Raw genomic sequence first — 21,764 nt, 5'->3', positions numbered from 1 at the left:
AGGCTGAAATTTGGCATTTAAATCAAAAATATAAAAACCTGTTCAGCCTGACCTCGAAAATTCTAGGTTCTTATATGTGGGTTTTTACTGTACTAACTCTCCTTCCTGACATGCATTCATTTCCTTTCAAGAAGTTCTGAGAATTTGATAGTACATCAAGACGATATTCCGTTGTTAATGATCTTGCTTATTCTCGTTACCCGTACTCATTACAATATACACAAGTTAAATGCACAAGTGTTACCTTCCCGGTCAGCGGTGTTTCAGTATGCGCATGCGTTAGGATTCCACGTGTTCTTGGACCAAAGGGCGTTGTAGCGGGTTTGCGTTCATTCAGTCTTTTCTTGAGCGTGGAGACTTTTCTCAGAGGCTGATTCCCTCCCCTGTCCCTCCCTGTCTTTCCACTGTTTTATCAGTGTGACGGGTGCCTGTTTTTCTCCCTTCCGCGTGGGGGCTCATGGCTGGGTTGCCAGGATTTGCCAGCCATAGCTAGCCATGGGAGCGGTCTCCATCTACCAGCTGACTGCCAATAGTGGAAACTCCTAGATGTCTCTAGCACCCAACTTAAACTTTGCGAGGCAGTTGCTAATTGATTGTTTAAGGAGAAATAAGATATGGATCATTATTCAGAGCTAAAGAGTTCTCAGTGTTTCGATTTCTTTTTACTACATCCGAGTCACTGTTGCAAGCCAGCCAGTTCTCTGGTAAAACCAAAAGGCTACTCTAGCCGTGAGATGAATGGGGAGATTTGTCCCGCCCCTCCTCAATCGCTAAGGTTTGACTTACAAACCTGGAGTAAAAATTATAGGTCAGGGGAGATCTAAGCTTCTTTTCTGATCTTCACCAGGCTGGCATCTCAAAAGCTCTGCATGAAGTTGGTTCACTGACCTAACACTTGGATTGTTTCTAATCAACTTGTTGGGTTTTTTTTATTTTTCAGGAGGTCATACAAGACATAAACTGTACATATGTTTTTATTTGTGAAGAAAGAATAAAAATGGAACATATTTAATGACTAGAAGTAATCATAGATTATGAGTGCGTTCGTGTAAAGGTGTTTAGGCAAGGTTGACATGCTGGTCTATTGGAAAGGTGTAGAGGTACATGCAAAGCTAATGAATTTGGGTAGGCCATAGGAACAAATGTTGTGTAGCACATTTGCATATGTTTACTTTAGAAAAGAGTACTGTTAGATTAGCTTAGCTCTGGTTCGTCATTCATGAGGTACCACGTGTAGTTTGTTTTGTGGTAAGTTTGTCAGGGTATATGGTAAATTGTTGTACATACCTGAAAGATTGTTATAAGGACAGAATTGATTATTAATGGTAATTGTAAAAGGGCAATTAAGACAATTATTACAATCTAAAAGTGAAGTTAACGAGTGTTTTTAATTGTGAATTTGAACTTGAACTGAACAACTTGAACAAAATAACGAACAGTAGAGTAGTTATCACAGAGGGTGAATTCCAAAAGTATTTGTATAGTTTACATTGAACTATAACTCGACAACTTAAACAAAACAATATGTATTATGTTCATTTTGTATGGTGGAAATTGACTTGTTGACAAGTCAGGTTTAGTTTAAAAGGTGGCAGAGAAACCTTTTGTGATATAGAAAAGTGATAAACAATTACTCTTTTCAATTATTTCTATTTCTTGGCCTTCTTCAGCATTACAGTAAGCACTACATCCACACAATGTTAATTCCTTTTCATATTCAAGGCAAAGAAAACTATCACCGAGGCCTCAACGGGAAGTCGTGTATGACTTGCAGTAACAAATTTGCCAGACATATGACGAAAAATCGTTGCTAAATTCCGAGCTACATAACTCGCATGGTTAAATTTGCGACCAGAAATCATGGCTAAATGCCGAGCCACATAACTCAGATGGTTAGATTTGCGACCAGAAATCATGGCCAATTTTCGAAATAGACAACTCGGTGAGTTAAATTTCGGACCACAAATGATGGCCAGTTTTGGAACAACACCACTCGGTTAGTTAAATTTCTGACCACAAATCATGGCCAGTTTTGCAACAACACCACTTGGTGAGTTAAATTTCTGTCGACAAATGATGGCCGCTTTCCGAGCTACACAATTCGGCAAGTTAGATTTCTGACCACAAATTATGGCCAATTTTCGAACTACACCACTCGGTGAGTTAAATTTCTAAAAACAAATCACGGTCGCTTTCCGAGCCACACAACTCAGCAAGTTAGATTTCTGACTACAAAGCTCTGGCAGAGGAGCGAAATAACACAGCTGAAGTTGAGCTTCGTCAACACAGTTGTTTGTTGCTGACGACAGGCGATTTCGTCTAACAAGGGCGAGCTCTACTTTCGCACCAGAAGACATACATACCTCCTTAAGGCATCGATAAATGTTAACAGTGATATCTTTTAGTCTCATGATATCCAGTCAGAAAGACTTCAAAAGAAAATTGACTACTTACAGCTTCCAATTGAAATTTACCCCCGAGTCTAAAAAAGTTTTGTTGAGCTTTTGTTTTTTGTTCGTTTGTTTTTCTTTTTTACATTTGCGAGTGATATGGACTACGCTAAACGTGAAAAACCCGTGAACAAAAAATCATTCTGCCAAACAGGGTCCCTGGAGTGTCGGAAGAGCACTCATCAAGATCAATCACGTGTAATGGACCTTTTTACAGATGTCACGCTTTTCTGATTGTTTTTCATTCAAACAAAAAATCAGCCTTGCCGCTCGATTTTTCATGGTGAATTTAGTAAATATGCAAAGTTTCATTAGAATCGGTTGCAAAGTCACGGAAACATGGGACCTTCAGAACAATGAAAACTTGCCAATTTTTTTTTGTTTGTTTGTTTGCCAGGGGGCAAGCGTCGACCCCTGGCATACATTTCTTCCTAAAAATTGGCAAGTTTAGGGTCCCATACATGTACTTGCATGTTTTTGCAACCGATGTTTGTAAAACTTCGCTTATTTACTTTCTTTGGCATGATAAATTTGATGTATGGAAGTGTTTCTTTTTTGTTTGTTTATGTGCAAGACACGAAGAATTATTGATATGGCGTAACATCGGTCTATTTTCAGGATCCTTAAAAATCCACGGCGGTCATGCACATGGACCCTTAAAATAAAGGGCGTTTAAATTTGAATGGCAATAATTATACATCCTAAGCCTCACATTCATGTGAAAAAAACCTTTGTCTGGAAACATAAGTACGAGGTTAAGGATGCATAAAGACGTGTATAATCAAATTTAGTCGCCATATATCCAAAGGGTCTCTGGTGTACAGTACCAAGAATTGAAAGACAACTACACTGTACGTTTTACTTTATTAACCTGGTATGTTACTTCAGCTAAACTTACACACTGCCAATGATACAGTGGAACTTTACTAACAACTATTTTCCTTATTAATCATAACAATTACAATTTCCTCAAATGTAATTGGTGCATAAACTGGTGTATTTTGCTCTAATTAATCTGCAAAGTTGTAATCGGACAGTTACATGAGCCAATCATTTTAAGACCTCTCCACTAAATCCACCAATCACAACACTGATTACAGTCACTATAGTAACCAATTCAAGAGACCGACTTTGTAAAATTGTGAAGGTTTAGTTTCCAGTGACTGTTTTGAAAGAAACTTAATAGCCATTTTACAAGCTATTCCCATATTCTTAATTGATATTGGAAAATGACTGTTAAAAGTTTGTTTTCAAATTGTGGGAAATCATAATTATGATTAATTGGTAACAGGACATTGTGTCGTCCAATTCAGTCTGTAATCATACTCGTGATTAACAAATCGGACTTCCGCTTCGCGGTCCTCAGATTTTGTTACTCATTCGTATAATTACAGACCGAATTGGACTCCACTTAGTCCTATTACCATTATTAATTAATTGCAAGTCGTTGATCATTGTAATAACAAATCAATTACCTGTGATTTGGCAAATCTTACATCTATATAACGGTTGTCACGGAACACCATGCAAGGAAATCAATATTAGGGTTTTCATCTGTAGTCACTTGTCGTGTCAGATAACAGCACGTTAGAAATAACAAAAGAAAACGGGAATTCAAGAGCTAGCAAGAGAACAAACAGGCCTTTAAAATTTCATACCCAGGTCTTACTCTGCCTAACACTTGGCCGTAGGGGATCTGGGTTTGCTCACGATCCCTATTCAAAATTATTACAATAGAATATAAAAAAATCCTTACTACCGGTTTAGTTACGCTGTCTAAGGCAACTTGCTGCTACCTAAGGAGATACTCTCTGTCCTCCCTGTTTGGTTGCACAGTTTAAGGATCTCTCTGGCGTTCTTAAGGCATTCGTCTCCTATACTTTACTGTTTAAAAGCTTGATAAACGTTTGCCAATTTGTTGTAGCTTGCTGCTACAGTTGCGTGTACCTCGCCGAAAATCTTTTTCCTGATGATTAGTGCCCTCTCGTGGTATTCTTTCGCTTCATTGTACTGTCCAAGATCCTGATAAACACCTCCCAAGTTGTTATAACTTGTGACATTAGCATGTTCCTCGCCAAAAATCTTTTAACTAATGATCAGTGCCTTCTCGTGATATTCTTTGGCTTCATTGTACTGTCCAAGAGCTTGATAAACATTTCCTAAGTTATTATAGCTTGCTGCGATATTAGCATGTTCCGAGCCGCAAATCGTTTTCGTGATGATCAGTGCCTTCTCGAGGTATTCTTTTGCTTTATTGTACTATCCAAGAGCTTGATAAACGTTCGCCAAGTTGTAATAGCTTACTGCAACATTAGCATGTTCGTCGCCGAAAATCTTTTTCCAGATGATTAGTGCCTTCTCGTGATATTCTTTGGCTTCATTGCACTGTCCAAGAGCTTGATAAACATTTCCCAAGTTGTTATAACTTGTTGCGACATTAGCATGTTCCTCGCCGAAAATCTTTTTACTGATGATCAGTGCCTTCTCGTGATATTCTTTGGCTTCATTGTACTGTCCAAGAGCTTGATAAACATTTCCCAAGTTGTTATAACTTGTTGCGACATTAGCATGTTCCTCGCCGAAAATATTTTTCGTGATGATCAGTGCCTTCTCGTAATATTCTTTGGCTTTGCTGTACTGTCCAAGATCTTGATAAACATTTCCCAGGTTGTTATAACTTGTTGCGACATTAGCATGTTCCTCGCCGAAAATCTTTTTACTGATGATCAGTGCCTTCTCGTGATATTCTTTGGCTTCATTGTACTGTCCAAGAGCTTGATAAACATTTCCCAAGTTGTTATAACTTGTTGCGACATTAGCATGTTCCTCGCCGAAAATATTTTTCGTGATGATCAGTGCCTTCTCGTAATATTCTTTGGCTTTGCTGTACTGTCCAAGATCTTGATAAACATTTCCCAGGTTGTTATAACTTGTTGCGACATTAGCATGTTCCTCGCCGAAAATGTTTTTACTGATGGTCAGTGCCTTTTCATAATATTCTTTGGCTTTATTGTACTGTCCAAGAGCTTGATAAACATTTCCCAAGTTGTTATAACTTCTTGCCACATCAGCATACTCCTCACCGAAAATCTTTTTTCTGATGATCAGTGCCTTCTCGTAATATTCTTTGGCTTCATTGTACTGTCCAAGAGCTTGATAAACATTTCCCAGGTTGTTATAACTTGTTGCGACATTAGCATGTTCCTCGCCGAAAATCTTTTTCCTGATGATCAGTGCCTTCTCGTGATATTCTTTGGCTTCAATGAACTGTCCAAGATCTTGATAAACATTTCCCAAGTTGTCATAACTTGTTGCGACATTAGCGTGTTCCTCGCCGAAAATCTTTTTCGTGATGATCAGCGCCTTCTCGTGATATTCTTTGGCTTCATTGTACTTTCCAAGAGCGCGACAATGATTTCCCAAGTTGTTATAGGTTGCTGCCACATCAGCATGTTTCTCGCCGAAAATCTTTTTCCTCATGATCAGTGCCTTCTCGTAGTATTCTTTTGCTTCATTGTACTGCCCAAGAGCTTCATAAATATTTCCCAAGTTATTGTAACTTTCTGCGACATTAGCATGTTTCTTTCCGAAAATCTTTTTCCTGATGATCAGTGCCTTCTCGTGGTATTCTTTGGCTTGATTGTAATGTCCAAGAGACTGATAAACACCTCCCAAGTTGTTATAACTTACGGCTACATTCGAATGATGTTTACCGTAAATTGCAGTATAAATCTTGGTAGCCTCCTCATGGCACGATATTGATGATTTATACTGGCATGTCATTGATAATGTTAAACCGTGCACACGAAAAACATTTGCTTTAATTATGTCGCCCTTTCTCGTGCTACTTATATATTGAACAAAATCATAGGCTGACGTTGAAAATAGAATTGCATTGGATAAACTACTTAGGTCATAAAACACACTAGCAGTTGAACAAAGCCAGGAAACGACATTGTCAGGAGAGATGAAGGGTGCTAACTCCTTTACCCAAACAACGCCACCAGGAAAGGCGTTTGTGAGAATTTCATACAACGCTTTGCAGTGAGTTGTAATTCGTCGTAGCAATACGCAAGCGTCCCCACTTTCATGTAAACGACCCTGCTCCGACTCAATGAGGGAGGAAAAAACCTGAACTGCTACAGATAAACACTCATGTTTCTCTGTGAACTCCATCAGTGACATGTTCCTGAGTACTTGATGAACAACATTATGCACTCTTAAATAGCTGGGTGCCTCATCCTTACTGTGTAAACGCAGAATTAAGGAAGAGTTTAACATCTTTGCTTTGATTAACTCGTCAGTCTGTCGCGAGGTGCGATTATTGACAAAGTTGACAACTGCTTGAATTGGGACAGGTTCCGAACCACATAACGAAAAAAAGAGAAATGTCTGGCGAAGAACTTCGTCGCTTTTCAAAGTTTTATCTATTGCCAACTGAATTACTTCAGTCATCTTTTTCGGATACGCAAGATTCACTTGAGTAAGACGTTCTTCTGTTACTTCACGTTCGACATCTGCAAGTGTTGTCAAGAAGTTTGACCAGTCATAGGTTGAAGAACGACTCACAAATTGCACGTAAGTTGCGGCGGCTGCTAAGGAAAGCGGCTGATAGTCTAGTTCCTCAGCAACCTTTTGAACTTTCTCGTTATTGGACATTTCCGATACTTCTTTCAATAGCTCCACTGCGTCCTCAGGCTGCATTCCTTCACTGAGTGACTCATGGTAAGTATGAGGAGCATTTGTAGGAATTGCATTGGTATCTTGAGTTGTAATCAGCACCCGACCGTGACCCCACTCTTCACTGGCGGTTTGAGGTAGGTACTCATAAACCAAGGACAGGTTAACAACGTTGTCTGCTATTATTAACCATTTTGAGAACTGTTTAAACTGCGGGAAAATTAAACACCGGAGTTGTTGAATTCTTTCCTTGGGGTTGGCTTCTTCAGCGATAGCCAGTTTGGTGAGGGCGTATTCAGTAATTCCCAACTGTTTAGCCTGACTGAGGTACGAGTCAGCTAGTGTTTCAAGGGTTTCAGCATTCAGGGTGGCAACGAACACTAAGCCCTCACTCTCACTTGATCCTTTTGTAAAGAACTCTTCTCCAATTTGACGCGCAAGTTGAGTTTTGCCACATCCAGGATTTCCTGATAAATAAATGGTACTGACTGCTCCATTACTTCCATCGTCAAGCTCTTGCATTTTTGTCATGATCCTTGTGACGTCGTTTGAACGTCTGATGATTTGGTGAGATGGCTTGAAAGTGAGATTACAAAAAGACTTAACTTTGCAGTTAATCTCTTGCGTAAGACATTCAACCTGCTCTTCCTTTTCCTGTATCCTGTCTTGGGCCACTTGTAAATCCCATTTGACTTCTTTTAATTCCGATTGAAGATTAGCAACCTGTGCCATCAAGTTCTTTACTTCCACCGTGGGAAAGCTCGTCTGATTTTTAACCGTCTCTATATCACCGATCGGAAGACTTAAAGAGTTGAACGCCAGCAACACTCTTCCGACATAACCCCTGAATTCAGCATCAGTAAGTTTCGCCGCGCTGATATGAGCAATGTCATTTCGGACTAGGCGAAGATCATCGACTTCTTTATTGATTGCTGCACTCAGCGTTGTGCCAATGCTATCTGAGAACAGGATCGCGAAAAACAAACAGCTACAGTCCCACTCTGCTGTGTTACCGTTTTGTATAGTCGCCAGATATCGCACATTCTTGGAGCGGCTTTTTCTAGACTCCTTATTATAAAAGTCTAAACCATTTTTTGGCGTGTCCTTCCATTCTCCAGGTGTTGTTTTGTATAGGAAATCCCATTCTTGCTTGAAGACTTGTCGTAAACCTTCGGGAACCAAGTTAAAGGAAATGTAACAAATTCGAAAATAGTTCAATTGTTCTGAAGTATACTCCATTGTGTAATGATCTGTTGTAAAGATATACCATTTGATTCTGGTTACGAAGATTTATGTAGAGAGGAGAATGTCCCGTTTATTCTAGAGACGCGTTCTTTGGCTGTCTGGACGAACTTGAGCAAGTTTTCTCAGAGCTGTTGTTTTCGCCTATCAGTGTAAAGACGACAGAGGACAAATAATTCGTCAAGGCGGACGATATCTTATTTGGCACATCTTCAGGTCACTCCACTGAAATACAACCTGCACTGAGATTTTTGTCAAACTTTGCCTATTAATTGTTTATATTATAGGAGGGGTGTCTGTGTTCGTTAAGGAGCAACACCTTGTTTATACCCAATAAATCCTTATAATAACACCATGATTATAGTCACGATTACTTGCTAAATTCACGCTTCCGAGGATTGTTTCTTGTTTTATACTGAGAGTAGTAATGCACGTTTATATGGGCCGTAACCAATCAGGAGCCAAGAAATACAGTAGGCTATTGTTTGGAGAACAATGGATTTTATTGTTCTGCAAATCCAAGATGGCACCTTGAAAAATCGGACCAATCCGGAGCCGAATTAAGAATTTAAGATGGCGGCGCCCACGAAAGTTGTCCATGTTGGAAAACAGCCCACCAGCCTCGACAGACGACCTGGGATTGGTCTCACGGATTTCCATGGCGACACAAATCACGCCAGGGTCACGCAAAAAATGTCATGCAACTTCGAAATCGATACTTACAGTGTCCTGTGGTCCTAAACGACAGAAGTCCGTCCTGCAAGCGGCCATGATGGAAACTGAGAGACTTGGGTTCGACTGCAGGTTAGATAGGGTCATGCAAAGCGTGGTGGGACGATGACCTCATTGGAAACCAATCAGAGAATAGATGACATCAGCCTACATCAGTATAGACCCATTTACCTCGCTTTCATGCTGGGATTTTAATGAGATACATCTAACTGTGACTCATGAAAATTCATCTTTGTCTGGCAAGGGTGTCACGTGTTACACAAAATTCATTTTAAAAACAAAGATTATATTCTTCAAAAGTTCTGGTGTTACAAACTAGGTCATGTGCTGAGTGACCAGCGTCCATACACTATTTGCAAACAAGGTATGTGCGTGCTGACGAAGTTGGAGAGAGTGTGTCTTGTTAGATGTTATTTTCTCAGTATAAAATAATGTTACCATTGATCATTGCTTTTAGGACATGTGGTGGCTCTTAAAGGAGCCGTTTTTGTTTTGATGTTTTACTGACTGCTCAAGAAGTAAGTCTAACGCATTCATGAGGAGTGAGATTGTCTCTTCCTGTTCTGCAACTCTCTTGCGAAGAACCAACTCCTTAGAGTGCCTGATATGTTTCTCCGGCACTCTTGCCATGAAGTTTTGGTCTAAACAGACCTCCATCTCCTTTAATTTCACCTCCCCGCTAATCTTTGGCGATGGCGTACCATCAACCAATGAGTTGCTGGGAAGAGAAAGATCTCTCTCCACTCTAAAAGTGCTTGTGAAGTCGTTTCGTCAAAATCTTTGTCGTACTCCATCGTCAACTTGTCATATGTGGGATAAATTAAAACCGAAAAGCACACGTTTAGAAGCTGTATCTTCAAAGTTCACATCAACATTCTTTTGACTAATAACCGGGTATTCACAGAACAATAGACAATGTCACATGGTTAACAACCAATGAGAAGATGGGGGATAAGGGGTATACCCCACAGTAATGTCGTTGAATTGTCATAAGCAAAACAAAGCGTCTGAGTCTTTATAACGTTTATGGAATAACTCCAAAGAAAGAATTGATTATAATTTTAACTCTTTAAGTCTTGACCGCTGGTATTCCACAAAGTGTTGGGAACTAAACTCGTTTCCAGTTTCAGACTCTTGGTCCCTGGCCCCAAAACGCACAATATTCTGCCCTAGTTTTCTTTGCTTTTGGTCATGAAGTCTTTGCCTGATCCGTTCCTTATTCTTGGCATAATAACTTCTCCAATATTCGTTGATCCATTCCCTGTTGTTTTTACATTATTGTCTTCGGTAATTTGTGATGTACTCCGTGTTCTGTTGACAATAGGCTCTCGGGCTGCTGGCGAGTCGTTCCCTGTTGTTTTCATATTATCTTTTACGACACCACCACCACCGCATTCACCACCACCACCACCACCACATTTACCACCACCACCACATTCACCACCACCTACACCACCATTACTACATTCACCACCACCAACATATTTACCACCATTTCATCTATCGCCATCACCACCACCCACACCACCACTACCACATTTACCACTACCACTGCCACCACCACCACATTTACCACCACCACCACCACATTCACCACCACCTACACCACCATTACTACATTCACCACCACCATATTTAACACCACCATATCTATCACCACCACATTTACCACCATTACATCTATCACCATCACCACCACCTACACCACCACCTACACCACCACTACCACATTTACCACCACCTTCACCACCACCACATCCACCACCACTACCACCACATCTGCCACCACCACCACCACCTATACCACCACTACCACATTTACCACCACCACAATCTTCACCACCACCACCACATTCACCACCACCACATCCACCACCACATTCACCACCATATCTACCAGCACCACCACCTATACCACCACCACCACATCCACCACCACATCCACCACCACCCCTACTGCAGCCACCACATTCATCAACTCCATCATTGATCATGTATATAAATAAGGTCTAAACCGCCTCAATTCATTTTGAGTCAAACTAGCAAGGAGTCATGTCCCTTTATTGTCGATATTGTCATAGACTATTCTCTCATGCAGACAGTAGAATTCGTCACGAGAAACATAGTTGTCAAAGCAGTGGATCAGAAAAAACACGAGAAGATGTCCCAAATATCACATTTCCCACCGAAAAGGGGATGGGATCCCTTGTAGAATAGAATGGGAGAAGCGTTTCGGTTCAAGACATCCTCCAGTATTTTGATCGTGGGTCCCTCTGGCTGCGGAAAGACTTGTTTTACCGAATTGTTACTCTTGGATCACTTGGAAGAATTGTTTGTAAACCCTCCCCCTATGATTCATTATTGCTACGGGACATGGCAAGATGGATTTAGAGACATGAAAGACGCTGGTGTGCAATTTCACGTAGGGATTCCAGAGTCAGACCATCTCAAGTCATGGTTTCCGCAGGGTGGATTACTCGTATTAGACGATCTGATGGCAGAGGGAGGTCAGGACAAAGCGTTGCTAGGCTTATTCACCAAACACTCTCATAATTAAAATATCACCGTGTTGTACTTGTGCCAGGACATGTTTCCACCAGGAAATACGCCAAGAGTATTTCCAGGAATGCCCACTACATCATAGCCTTCAAAAATCCAAGAGATCAATTAGGGATGAAGAGTTTACTGCTTCAAGTTTTTCCAACTTGCTGGCAAGACATGATGGACGCATATCAAAAATGACCGAACGACTGTTTGGGTACACGGTCCTGGATTTACATCCCACTAGTGATGACAGGAAATGTGTATTTAGTCACCTCCTGACACACGAAGGATACTCGCGCTGGCATCGAAGAAAGAGAGAGGATGTCTGATCATTGACTAAATGGTATATTAAATATCAGTTTAATGGACTCGGTTCATCTTAAGCACGCTGTCTTGGGTGAAGGTCGACGAGAATCATGGGTGATCGTTCAAAAGACATTTTTGGCCCCGCGGAAGATAACAATGATGAAAACGTAGATGAGGAAGAGGAGGTGGAAGAAGAGGAGCCTGAAGAGGAACAGGAAGAAGAGGAGGACAGTAGCAGCTCCGAAGAGGAAGAAGCAGACGACCATGAACCAGATCCGTGGAGTCCGTTAGGTCAAAAAGTCGGGCAAGAATGCTGCTTTCAATGTCCTATTACCTGTAAGTAGAAGGTTACGAAGGACTTACTTAGAGCGTCTAAAATGGACTCACCATATCAAACACGACGCAATACACCGTAAAGTCATAAAAACTCTTCGACACTTTATTGAGGAAGACGACATGGATTTTGATGAAGCGGCCGAGTCGGCAGTGGCAAAACGGAAATTCCTACTAAACAGACTAATGCAAAAGAAGTTACTCCCCGACGACGATGACGAAGAGAAAGTAGAACAAGAGACCTGAATCAGCCATGTGACTCTTATAAGAGAGTAGGACTCTAGGGTTTTACTCATTATTTGTAAGACGCCACACAAGATGAATTGCTCCAGTCAACTGCTGGAGAATGACCACAGGGTTGTCTGTAAAAGGGCCTATTATAAGAAATGTTATCCCTAGAACAGAAAGCGAATCCTGGCCCAACAAAAAAGATATCGTGCAGAGAACGTGGAGATTCTAAAAATCCGTCATAAGAGATGGTATGAAAAACACAAGGAACGACTTGCCAGCAGCCAGAGAGCCTTTTGTCTACAGAACAATGAGCACACCAGAAATTACCGAAGGCAATACTGTAAAAACAACAGGGAACGGATCAACGAATATTGGAGAAGTTATTATGCCAAGAATAAGGAACGGATCAGGCAAAGACTTCATGACCAAAAGCAAAGAAAACTAGGGCAGAATATTGTGCGTTTTGGGGCCAGGGACCAAGAGTCTCTGAAACTGGAAACGAGTTTAGTTCCCAATACTTTGTAAAGTACCAACGGTCATGACTTAAAGAGTTAAAATTATAATCAACTTTTTCTTTGGAGTTATTATTCAATAAACGTTATAAAGACTCTGTTTTGCTTATAACAATTTAACGACATTACTGTGGGGTATAACCCTTATCCCCATCTTCTCATTGGTTCTTAATCACGTGATAACGCATACCCCCTATCCCCCATCTTCTCATTGGTTAACCACGTGACATTGTCTATTGTTTTGTGAATACCGGTTATTACTCGAACGGTCTTATTAAAATTCATTTTACTTGGGACCGACTTATGCGGAATTGTTGTTATACATTTTAATTCTAGACAAAGTAAGTGTTTTTCATTGTTTTTCAAAATAACCGTATTTGTGAGTATTGAAAAAGCTATGTAGTTAGCGTGTCGGGCGGTAACCAATCCGTCACGATTTAGTTGTAAGACTTTAGCGTTTTGAGTGAGAAAAGAATGTTGATGTGAACTTTGAAGATACAGCTTCTAAACATGTGCTTTTCAGTTTTAATTTATCCCACATATGACAAGTTGACGATGGAGTACGACAAAGATTTTGACGAAATGACTTCACAAGCACGTTTGGAAGTGGAGAGAGATCTTTCTCTTCCCAGCAACTCATTAGGGACCTTAAGATACTGGACGCGGCGGCCTTGAAGAACGCCGTCACGTCCGAGAGGGCATGGCCATGGGTAGTAACCGCCACCTTTGTGCGGGAAAAAGAAACCTTAATATTTGCGTTGTGCAAGCGGTGGCCGAGACAAGTCATAACATCAAACAGGTTCAGTCAGAGAATCAGGCGGTTTCGCTGTTATGACGTCGTTTAAGAAGACCCAAGAAAAGTATGAAGAGTACGAAAGATTTGACCTTGAAGAAGTGGCAGATTCAGAGTGTAGGGCGGTCCTAACCTGCCACAGATTTATTTCACATGATAAAAATCAAGGTGAAATAAGAAATAAATCAATACCCTGTGCGAGGAAATTTCCACAGATTTACCTGCTTTTCGGATTTCTTTCTGAAGACTTGACGCTCACTTTTCCTCTATATGCTCGCTAAAACTGAATTATGAAAACAAAATTGAACCAAACAGTTTAGGAATCTATTTCTTTATAATAATATTTACAAATTTTGGGCAAAATATGTTATTTTAAGGGAAAAAGTCAGAAAATAACTCACCTCTCTGAGAGGCCGCCAAAATGAACTTCGTCGCCGCCACAACTGAGGTGGAGGCCGTCAAGTGGTGTGACATTTATGCAAATTAAATTGAAGACCTTACGAATTTACTTCCCGTTGCCGTCCTCCTAGGCCGCGTCCGGGGTATCTTAAGGTCCCTATTGGTTGATGGTGCGCCATCGCCAAAAATTAGCGGGGAGGTGAAATTAAAGGAGATGGAGGTTTGTTTAGACCAAAACTTCATGGCAAGAGTGCCGGAGAAACATATCAGGCACTCTAAGGAGTTGGTTCTTCGCAAGAGAGTTGCAGAACAGGAAGAGACAATCTCACTCCTTATGAATGCGTTAGACTTACTTCTTGAGCAGTCAGTAAAACATCAAAACAAAAACGGCTCCTTTAAGAGCCACCACATGTCCTAAAAGCAATGATCAATGGTAACATTATTTTATACTGAGAAAATAACATTCATCTAACAAGACACACTCTATCCAACTTCGTCAGCACGCACAAACCTTGTTTGTAAATAGTGTATGGACGCTGGTCACTCAGCACATGACCTAGTTTGTAACACCAGAACTTTTGGAGAATATAATCTTTGTTTTTAAAATGAATTTTGCGTGACGTGTGACACCCTTCCAGACGAAGATGAATTTTCATGAGTCACAGTTAGATGCATCTCATTAAAATCCCAGCATAAAAGCAAGGTTAATGGGTCTGTACTGATGTACGCTGTCGTCTATTCTCTGATTGGCTTCCGATGAGGTCATCGTCCCACCATGCTTTGCACCACCCTATCTAACCTGCTGTTGAACCTAAGTCTTTCAGTCTCCATCATGGCCGCTTGCAGGACGGACTTCTGTCGTTTAGGACCACAGGACAATTAACAATTGGGTTGCCATGGAAATTCGTGAGACCGATCCCACGTCCTCTGTCGAGGCTGGTGGGTTGCTTTCCAACATGGCCGACTTTCGTGGGCGCCACCATCTTGAATTCTTAATTCGGCTCCGGATTGGTCCGATTTTTCAAGGCGTCATCTTGGATTTGCAGAACAATAAAATCCATTGTTCTCCAAACAATAGCCTATTGTCTTTCTCGGCTCCTGATTGGTTACGGCCCATATAAGCGTGCATTACTACTACTGAGAATTGGTCCATATTTAATTTTAGCTAATTTTTCTTACTCAATTTAAAACAACAGAAAAAAAATGAAAGGTCACCGAACTCGTTTTCGAGAAAATGACAATTTACCTCTATGGCAAGGTCCAGCAGTAAAGAAAAAGCCACCATTTCTCAATATGCACGCGCTTCTCACGCCTGAAATTATGCGCAGTTGGGATGCGCAATGCAATACTGGGGAATGACCTTAAATGGTAAACTGAAGATTAAATGGATTGGAGAGTTTGTTTTGGTTTTACACTATAGACGCATAAAATTCGGTTGTTAAGTTCGCATACTATTGGACGTTGTCGTGATATATCTTTAGGTGCTAAAATATGTATCTTTTCCACAGCTGCACCCATGCATAAACTGAACCAGTTGATCTATTCCTGAGTACCGAGAAATTTAATTGAATGCAATATACTTTTGTGACATTTGCTGTATTTCTCTCTGAAAACGTATGAAATGTCTAACACGTACCACAAGGTAAATGCTGTCCTTGAAATTGTTAATTTTTCGAGGCGGTTCGACGTTTTATTTCCGCTTTTTCTTAACTATGGTAACAAATATATGGAAATGCCAAATAAAAAATTAAACTAACTGGAAAATTTTTGAAAATAATATTAGGGCAAAAAATTGAACGCACAACTTAAGATACAGACAATAAACTCAACTTAAACGTCACGAAAAGTTGGCAACTTTATGCCTTTGAATGATGCAAGAAACAGACCCATTCAAATCGGATTGTGGACAAATTACTCGATCCCAACCAAGCATAAAATTATGTGCTTTCCCTTTGTGGCTGGTTGTGTTGAGGCAGTTGCTGAGGTATCAGTTCTCTTTACCAGTTTATAAATAGTTATTTTCCCATCAGTTATGAGAATTTACTGTTACATCAAAACAACATATACAAGTTGATGAGTTTCATTATCGTTGTTACGGTATACCAGTTTGCTTGAAAATACGTTGATTTGGTACAGAAGAAGAAATAAGCTGGTCGATTTTCTTGGAAATGAAAATTTTTAAGACAATTAAATGTCCAAAATACCTGGAAAAGAGTCTGATTTCGTAACTGCTTGATTGTTCTCTTGTAGTTTCTTCAAACGATCAAAATCTGCAACAACAATTGCAATGAACATTAATACGGATATAAACAGAACCTTTCTAATTCAATTTGTTGCCAAATTGTTAAGCAAATAACAAAGTTTCTACCTTCTGACGTTTCGGATTAAAACAGCACCGAGTAGTAATACTTCTTCTTTTCTTTTTTGCCAAACACCTGTGAATAGATCTGAAAGCTTCAACGTCACATCAAAGGAAAGCGAAAGTGCTAATATAGCAATATTAAACGTAAGAGTGACTCGCTCTTCATACTCATTCAGCTCACTTTTGACAGTTAATTCCTATGTAGTCATGTACGTGACCTCTGTGGCCGTTATAAGAAAACCTCCAAAATGTCAAAAAAAAAAGTGTTTTTGGCGAAAGGCTCCGGGAGTCAATGGGTTAATCAACGACAAGTGACCAAATATTTCAAAAGACGAGTCCTTTTGTGATAACTTTGGCAAATCTATCCAAAGCAAGCTCAAGAACACCAGGAATTTCGCAAAATTTCGATTTTAGGGTTTACTGATAATAGAAAATGGAATGCCTCAGTAGGTAATAACAATTCTAAACACGCGCTTTTATCATACTCTCACCTATCGTAAGTTCAGCAATAGAAAATGAAAGTAAAAACGTGCGAGCGACGCGTTATCTGATCTCCACACATATTCACAATAATGGCTTAGAAATCACGAGTTGCGCACAAGATGGGAATTAAAACCACAAAGGGTCAACCAGAACTAGACTAAAGTACTTCTAGAATTTTCCTTCACTAAATTTAGCATTCCGTCAAAACAAGAACTTATTTCCCTTATTTTTTCTCTCCCTTTTCTTTTTTCCTGATTTGATTTTCATTGCTTTATGTGCTTTCTGTTTATTAAAAGCGAAAAACAAAGGCTGTGGCTTTATGGATTGAAATTGCTCTGGCCTACGATAATGTGTAGACTTTTCATTTAAAGAATGTTCATTTCCGGTCCATGCTTCATACGAATTGTGAACGTTCTGTTTCGCTGTTATTTGCAATTAATTTACCTTGTTTAGCCTTACAGAGATCAGATCTAATCTCTCCTTACAAAAACAGTGCAAAATTAAGCGAACAGGTCGGACGAAATAAGAAATTGCCATCAACGGAATTATATTTTTACTGAAACAAATTCTCCCACTTCGTAATATAAGAAATACTTATACACCAGTAAGGAGAATTTGTGTGTAGCATCAGAGCAGAACCAAAACTAACTAATTACAACTGTTTGTAGTTACATCTGGCTTTATTTTTGTACTAAAAAACTTGGTGAGCAAGTTATACTGCCGGCGTTTTCTTCGCCGGTTTGTTTGCAACGGGAAATGATCAAATGCCCATTGCACAGTAGCGGAAAAGTGCGAGTTTGCATAATGAAAAGTTTCGCAGCGACTTTCGACAAAGAAATCAATCTTCTACACGACACTGAGAATTCAAAGACTTCGCCAGAATTTCGCGGTTTGATTGCAGCGACACACGACATATGTACACGCTTGAATTGTTTCATTTCGTATTCTTACATAACTAAAGATGCGCTAAGTAAATGACTTTATTATACATTGTAGCCACCATCTGTCTTCTCATTGGCTAAAAGCCTACAGTTGATTCTGGGAAACAGCGCAACCTACAGATTATTCACTAATCTGCCAGCAGATTAGTGAATAATCAGTAGGTTGTGCGCCCAATGCATTATTTCCAAGAGCAACGTCAAGTTCACGTAAGAACACGGCTTGTCGAAAATAAACTGTGCTCGGTGCGATAATGCGTTTGTTGATATCTATTCTAAAACAATGTATAATAAAACAATTTCGAGATTCGGTTTTTGTGATATCCGAAATAATCAAGACGTTACCTCGACGTAACAATACGATACCTCGACGTTGATTATTCCGGATATCACAAAAACCTCATCCAATACTTGTTTATAATTTGTAATGATAGCGAGACGAGTAGCTTGTATGTACTGTACTTACAATTGTCCTGTATGGCGGAATCTAAGACTATTCCAGAAATTCTGAAGTTCACTTCGTTCTTTGGGCAATGCCTTGAATCTAAATTGTAAAGCAAACAAGACTGAAAATGAGAATGTGCTCTGAGAAGCGTTAATTGATCTTCCCACATTCCGAGGTCTACAAAAAAGATGCCTGTCAGAGTGCTTAGATCAACAAAAAGATCAGCTCACGAAGTGATGATCAAAGTGCTAGAACGTTCCATCACTATATTTAGCTGCCCTCCATTTTGACTTCCCTTCCTGTTTAAGCCAAAATGAAAAACTATGAAAAAAATGACTCCTCTTTCACCGCTTCAACTTTTTATCAGTTACTAGCTGTAGAAAAAGTAGGCTTAAAGAAAAAGTAAAAACTATTTAACACGGCACGGTCTTTAGTAAAGCGCTCGATGTATCCTTGCAGCAAATAATTCAGTTTTCACCTCATAGGCAGATCAGCATCTTATTTCTCACGGCGTATCTCGGTAAAGTCAAGTGTACAGGTCTGGAGAATTATTAAACTGATCACCCATGCAAAGAACCATAACAACTCATTGGAGAAGGCCAAGAGAGATAATTTGTATGTTTTCAAAGGACAATGTGTCAGTGATTGTGTGACCGCCTGAGTAATGTTAACATTTGATGGTTTTAAATAAGACCGTGGAACGCGCGATATTCAATAAGTTCAAATCAATAATGGACACGTTCCAAGTATTTGTAGTAAACGCGACGGTTTAATTGCAAAACATAGCAACAAGAGATCTCAACTGAAAGATCGTTTTGTTTTGTTTTTTACAGTGACCTTTGTAAGACAAACATGTACTTTCGTATTTTTCCAGTTGACTATAGAGATGGAGAGAGAACCTTATTTGGAACAAAATCGTTTGCATTGTTATCGTGAAGTTCGGCCGCAAAACATTCGCGACCAGGACGTGTATTGCCTGTTTCTTGAGGTTATAGTTTCATCAAATAATATATAGATTTAGCCAAGCCTAAAAGCGGAGCTCCTGGTTGCATATCTGACGATAAAGGAAAAAGAGAATTATTTTTTCTTGGATCAGAAACTCAAAAAACGATCAATTGTGAGCATTCAATTGTTCAGCGTGTGGTTTTGCTATTTTTTCCAGTTAAATTTTAACAAACTATACCCAACAAGCCTAACCAAGATTGTAGAAATTACGTACGCAATATATCAGGGACTTTCCAAGGGACGATTGTACAAGGAATATGTCAGAAGAAAAGTCAACAATGTGCCACGGGTTAATTTGCGCCGAAATTTTGCCTTTGCGAGTATTCCTTCTTTCTCCCCCAGAGAAATAACGTGACTTGAGCCCGCGATTCAATCGTTAAACCAATAACCGGTCAGTAGTCAGCTTTAAAAGAACACGCAACCTCGATGAGCTCTAAGCCTGAGCCCGCGATATAGTCACGTGATACTGGTCAACGGATAGCTTGTTGTAACAGCTGTATATTAACAATAGCGTGGAGGCCCAAAATCAAAGATGCAGCTATGGCAATGGTGCTACTCTCTTAGTTTTCAAGGTATTGGCGTACGGACGGACGGACGGATGGACGTACGTGCGTACGTACGGACAGTCACATGACAACCAAAATTTTTCAGATGAATGGGTTACCAAATTTTCTAAGGTATGGGGCTCCGTTCGCGCGCCTTCGGTGCGCAGGAGCTCCGCTATAATACCCTCTAAAAGTTTGATGTTTCACAAGTGCGTTCAGTGCCTTGCTGTGATCAGATCTAATCTCTCCTCACAACAACGCAAAATTAAACGTGGAGGTCGGATGAAATAAGGAAATTGGCATCAAGTAGGGAGAATTTGTATCCACATCAGGGTAGAATCGAAACTAACTAATTAAAACATTCGTACTTCTATCTGGTGTTGTTTGACTAAAAAACTTGGTGAGCAAGTTATAATGACGGAGTTTTCTTCGCTGGTTTGATTGCTGAAATGTGCGCGACAAAGTCCTTTGCATAGAAGTGCAGCGAACTGAAAAATAGAGAAGTTTAATCTAAAAAAGCAAAGATTAAAAGATGTACATTTTTTGTAAGATGATCGTGCCGTGGGGCGAGTAAGGCGAAAATTAATATCTTAAGAAAACCAGCGAGACTTAAAAGCAAAGTAGTAGGATTAAAATGCCTCTGAACAACAAATGTGCAAAATAACTGGAACAGACTCTGATGTCGTAACCGTTTAACTGGTTTTGCTTAGTTGCTCTCCTGTTGTTGTTGTTGTTGTTGTTTTTTCTTACAGAAAAGTATTGAAAATTCAAGTGCATGTAGACATAACGTGTTCTTTACACAAAGTGGATAGTGGTCATTGATGGGAGATCTGGTACCTATTGTAAAAATCTGGCGACCAGAAATTTACGCCAGAATTTTTTACAATGATTGACCGATGGATTTGTTCTGCTCTCTTAATACGAGTGGGTTGTACTCCTGTAGGATACCTACTCTTAATTGAAATGATGAATCTGGATGGAGCATTTGCCCCAGTTTCGACACAAAGGTTAGTTTTGTTTTAAACATGTGTTTAAATTTGCATGCACGTAATTAAGCTAAAGCTTATTTTTAAGTGTAAGCTAAGTTTTAGAGTTTCAAATTTAAGTTTGAATAATAATTTTATCAGTCATTTACTCGAATTTATCAGAACCAAGCAATCTTTCGATCAAACCACAGCTTAAACCACTACGAAGGTTGTACGGGGTGGTCTCTAGCACGGTTCACGAACCGAAAAAATTTTGAATAACGGATCACAGATATCAAAATTTCATTTTCTCGAATCACGAAAAGAAGCAAGTAGTGTACTCTTTTTAATAACCTGCTCTTGCACTTGAAAGAGTGTTTGAAGAAAGCAAAATCGTAAAAGGCCAAGGCTTTATATTGCAAATTGCATACCTAAATTACTCTCGACAGATGACTCTAACCATTCGGAGGACTCGCGTCTCAAAATCACACAGAAAAAAGTGGTGAAATCACAAATATTGGTTAATAATTCAAGTTCTTCACGGGTCACGCAAAACCTTCAGATCACGGATCACGAAGAATAATTTCTTTAATTCACGTTTCACGGAAAATAAAATCAGCTAATCACACATCACGAGAATACCCCTGTACGACCTTCCACTACGTCTAAAATGCGTTTACTCTCTTAGAAGTGACATCGATAGCTAGCTGTTGTTTTGAAAAGTTTACAGACAGTCACCAGTGACAGTTTTATTGAATTTAACTTAATACACCGATTCCAGAAAAAACCGGAAGTTGCA

General features: G+C 39.8%; 2 protein-coding genes and 1 pseudogene across 3 annotated transcripts in view; 1 reads left to right on the top strand and 2 right to left on the bottom strand.

Moving 5' to 3' along the window:
- LOC110067355 (uncharacterized) overlaps positions 1 to 1,646 on the top strand; it is a 28,917-nt pseudogene extending 27,271 nt beyond the window's left edge. Inside the window, exon 21 of the transcript XR_016209324.1 lies at positions 941 to 1,646. The product of XR_016209324.1 is annotated as an uncharacterized LOC110067355 (transcript). The remainder of the gene's footprint in view (positions 1 to 940) is intronic.
- LOC149107150 (uncharacterized) overlaps positions 1 to 21,764 on the bottom strand; it is a 114,907-nt gene that overhangs the window by 79,441 nt on the left and 13,702 nt on the right. The window contains exons 2-4 of the mRNA XM_089296524.1: positions 18,472 to 18,549; positions 16,591 to 16,657; positions 16,427 to 16,492 (exon numbers count right to left, since the gene is read on the bottom strand). The gene's annotated coding sequence lies outside the window, so the exon portion shown is untranslated. The remainder of the gene's footprint in view (positions 1 to 16,426; positions 16,493 to 16,590; positions 16,658 to 18,471; positions 18,550 to 21,764) is intronic.
- LOC149107151 (uncharacterized) lies at positions 3,296 to 8,501 on the bottom strand. The gene has a single exon (XM_089296525.1). The coding sequence runs from the start codon at positions 8,367 to 8,369 to the stop codon at positions 4,710 to 4,712; it is 3,660 nt and encodes a 1,219-aa protein (XP_089152651.1). The 5' UTR covers positions 8,370 to 8,501; the 3' UTR covers positions 3,296 to 4,709.

Source organism: Orbicella faveolata, unplaced genomic scaffold (assembly GCF_042242905.1).
Source record: "Orbicella faveolata isolate gen_17 unplaced genomic scaffold, um_ofav_v1 contig_27, whole genome shotgun sequence".
NCBI lineage: Eukaryota > Metazoa > Cnidaria > Anthozoa > Scleractinia > Merulinidae > Orbicella > Orbicella faveolata.
Note: the sequence above shows the minus strand (reverse complement) of the source record. Positions and strands in the feature narration are given on the sequence as shown.

What these genes read in the sequence shown, in the direction of transcription:
- LOC149107151 (XM_089296525.1), bottom strand. Translation starts at nt 8,369, where the DNA reads ATGGAGTATACTTCAGAACAATTGAACTATTTTCGAATTTGTTACATT.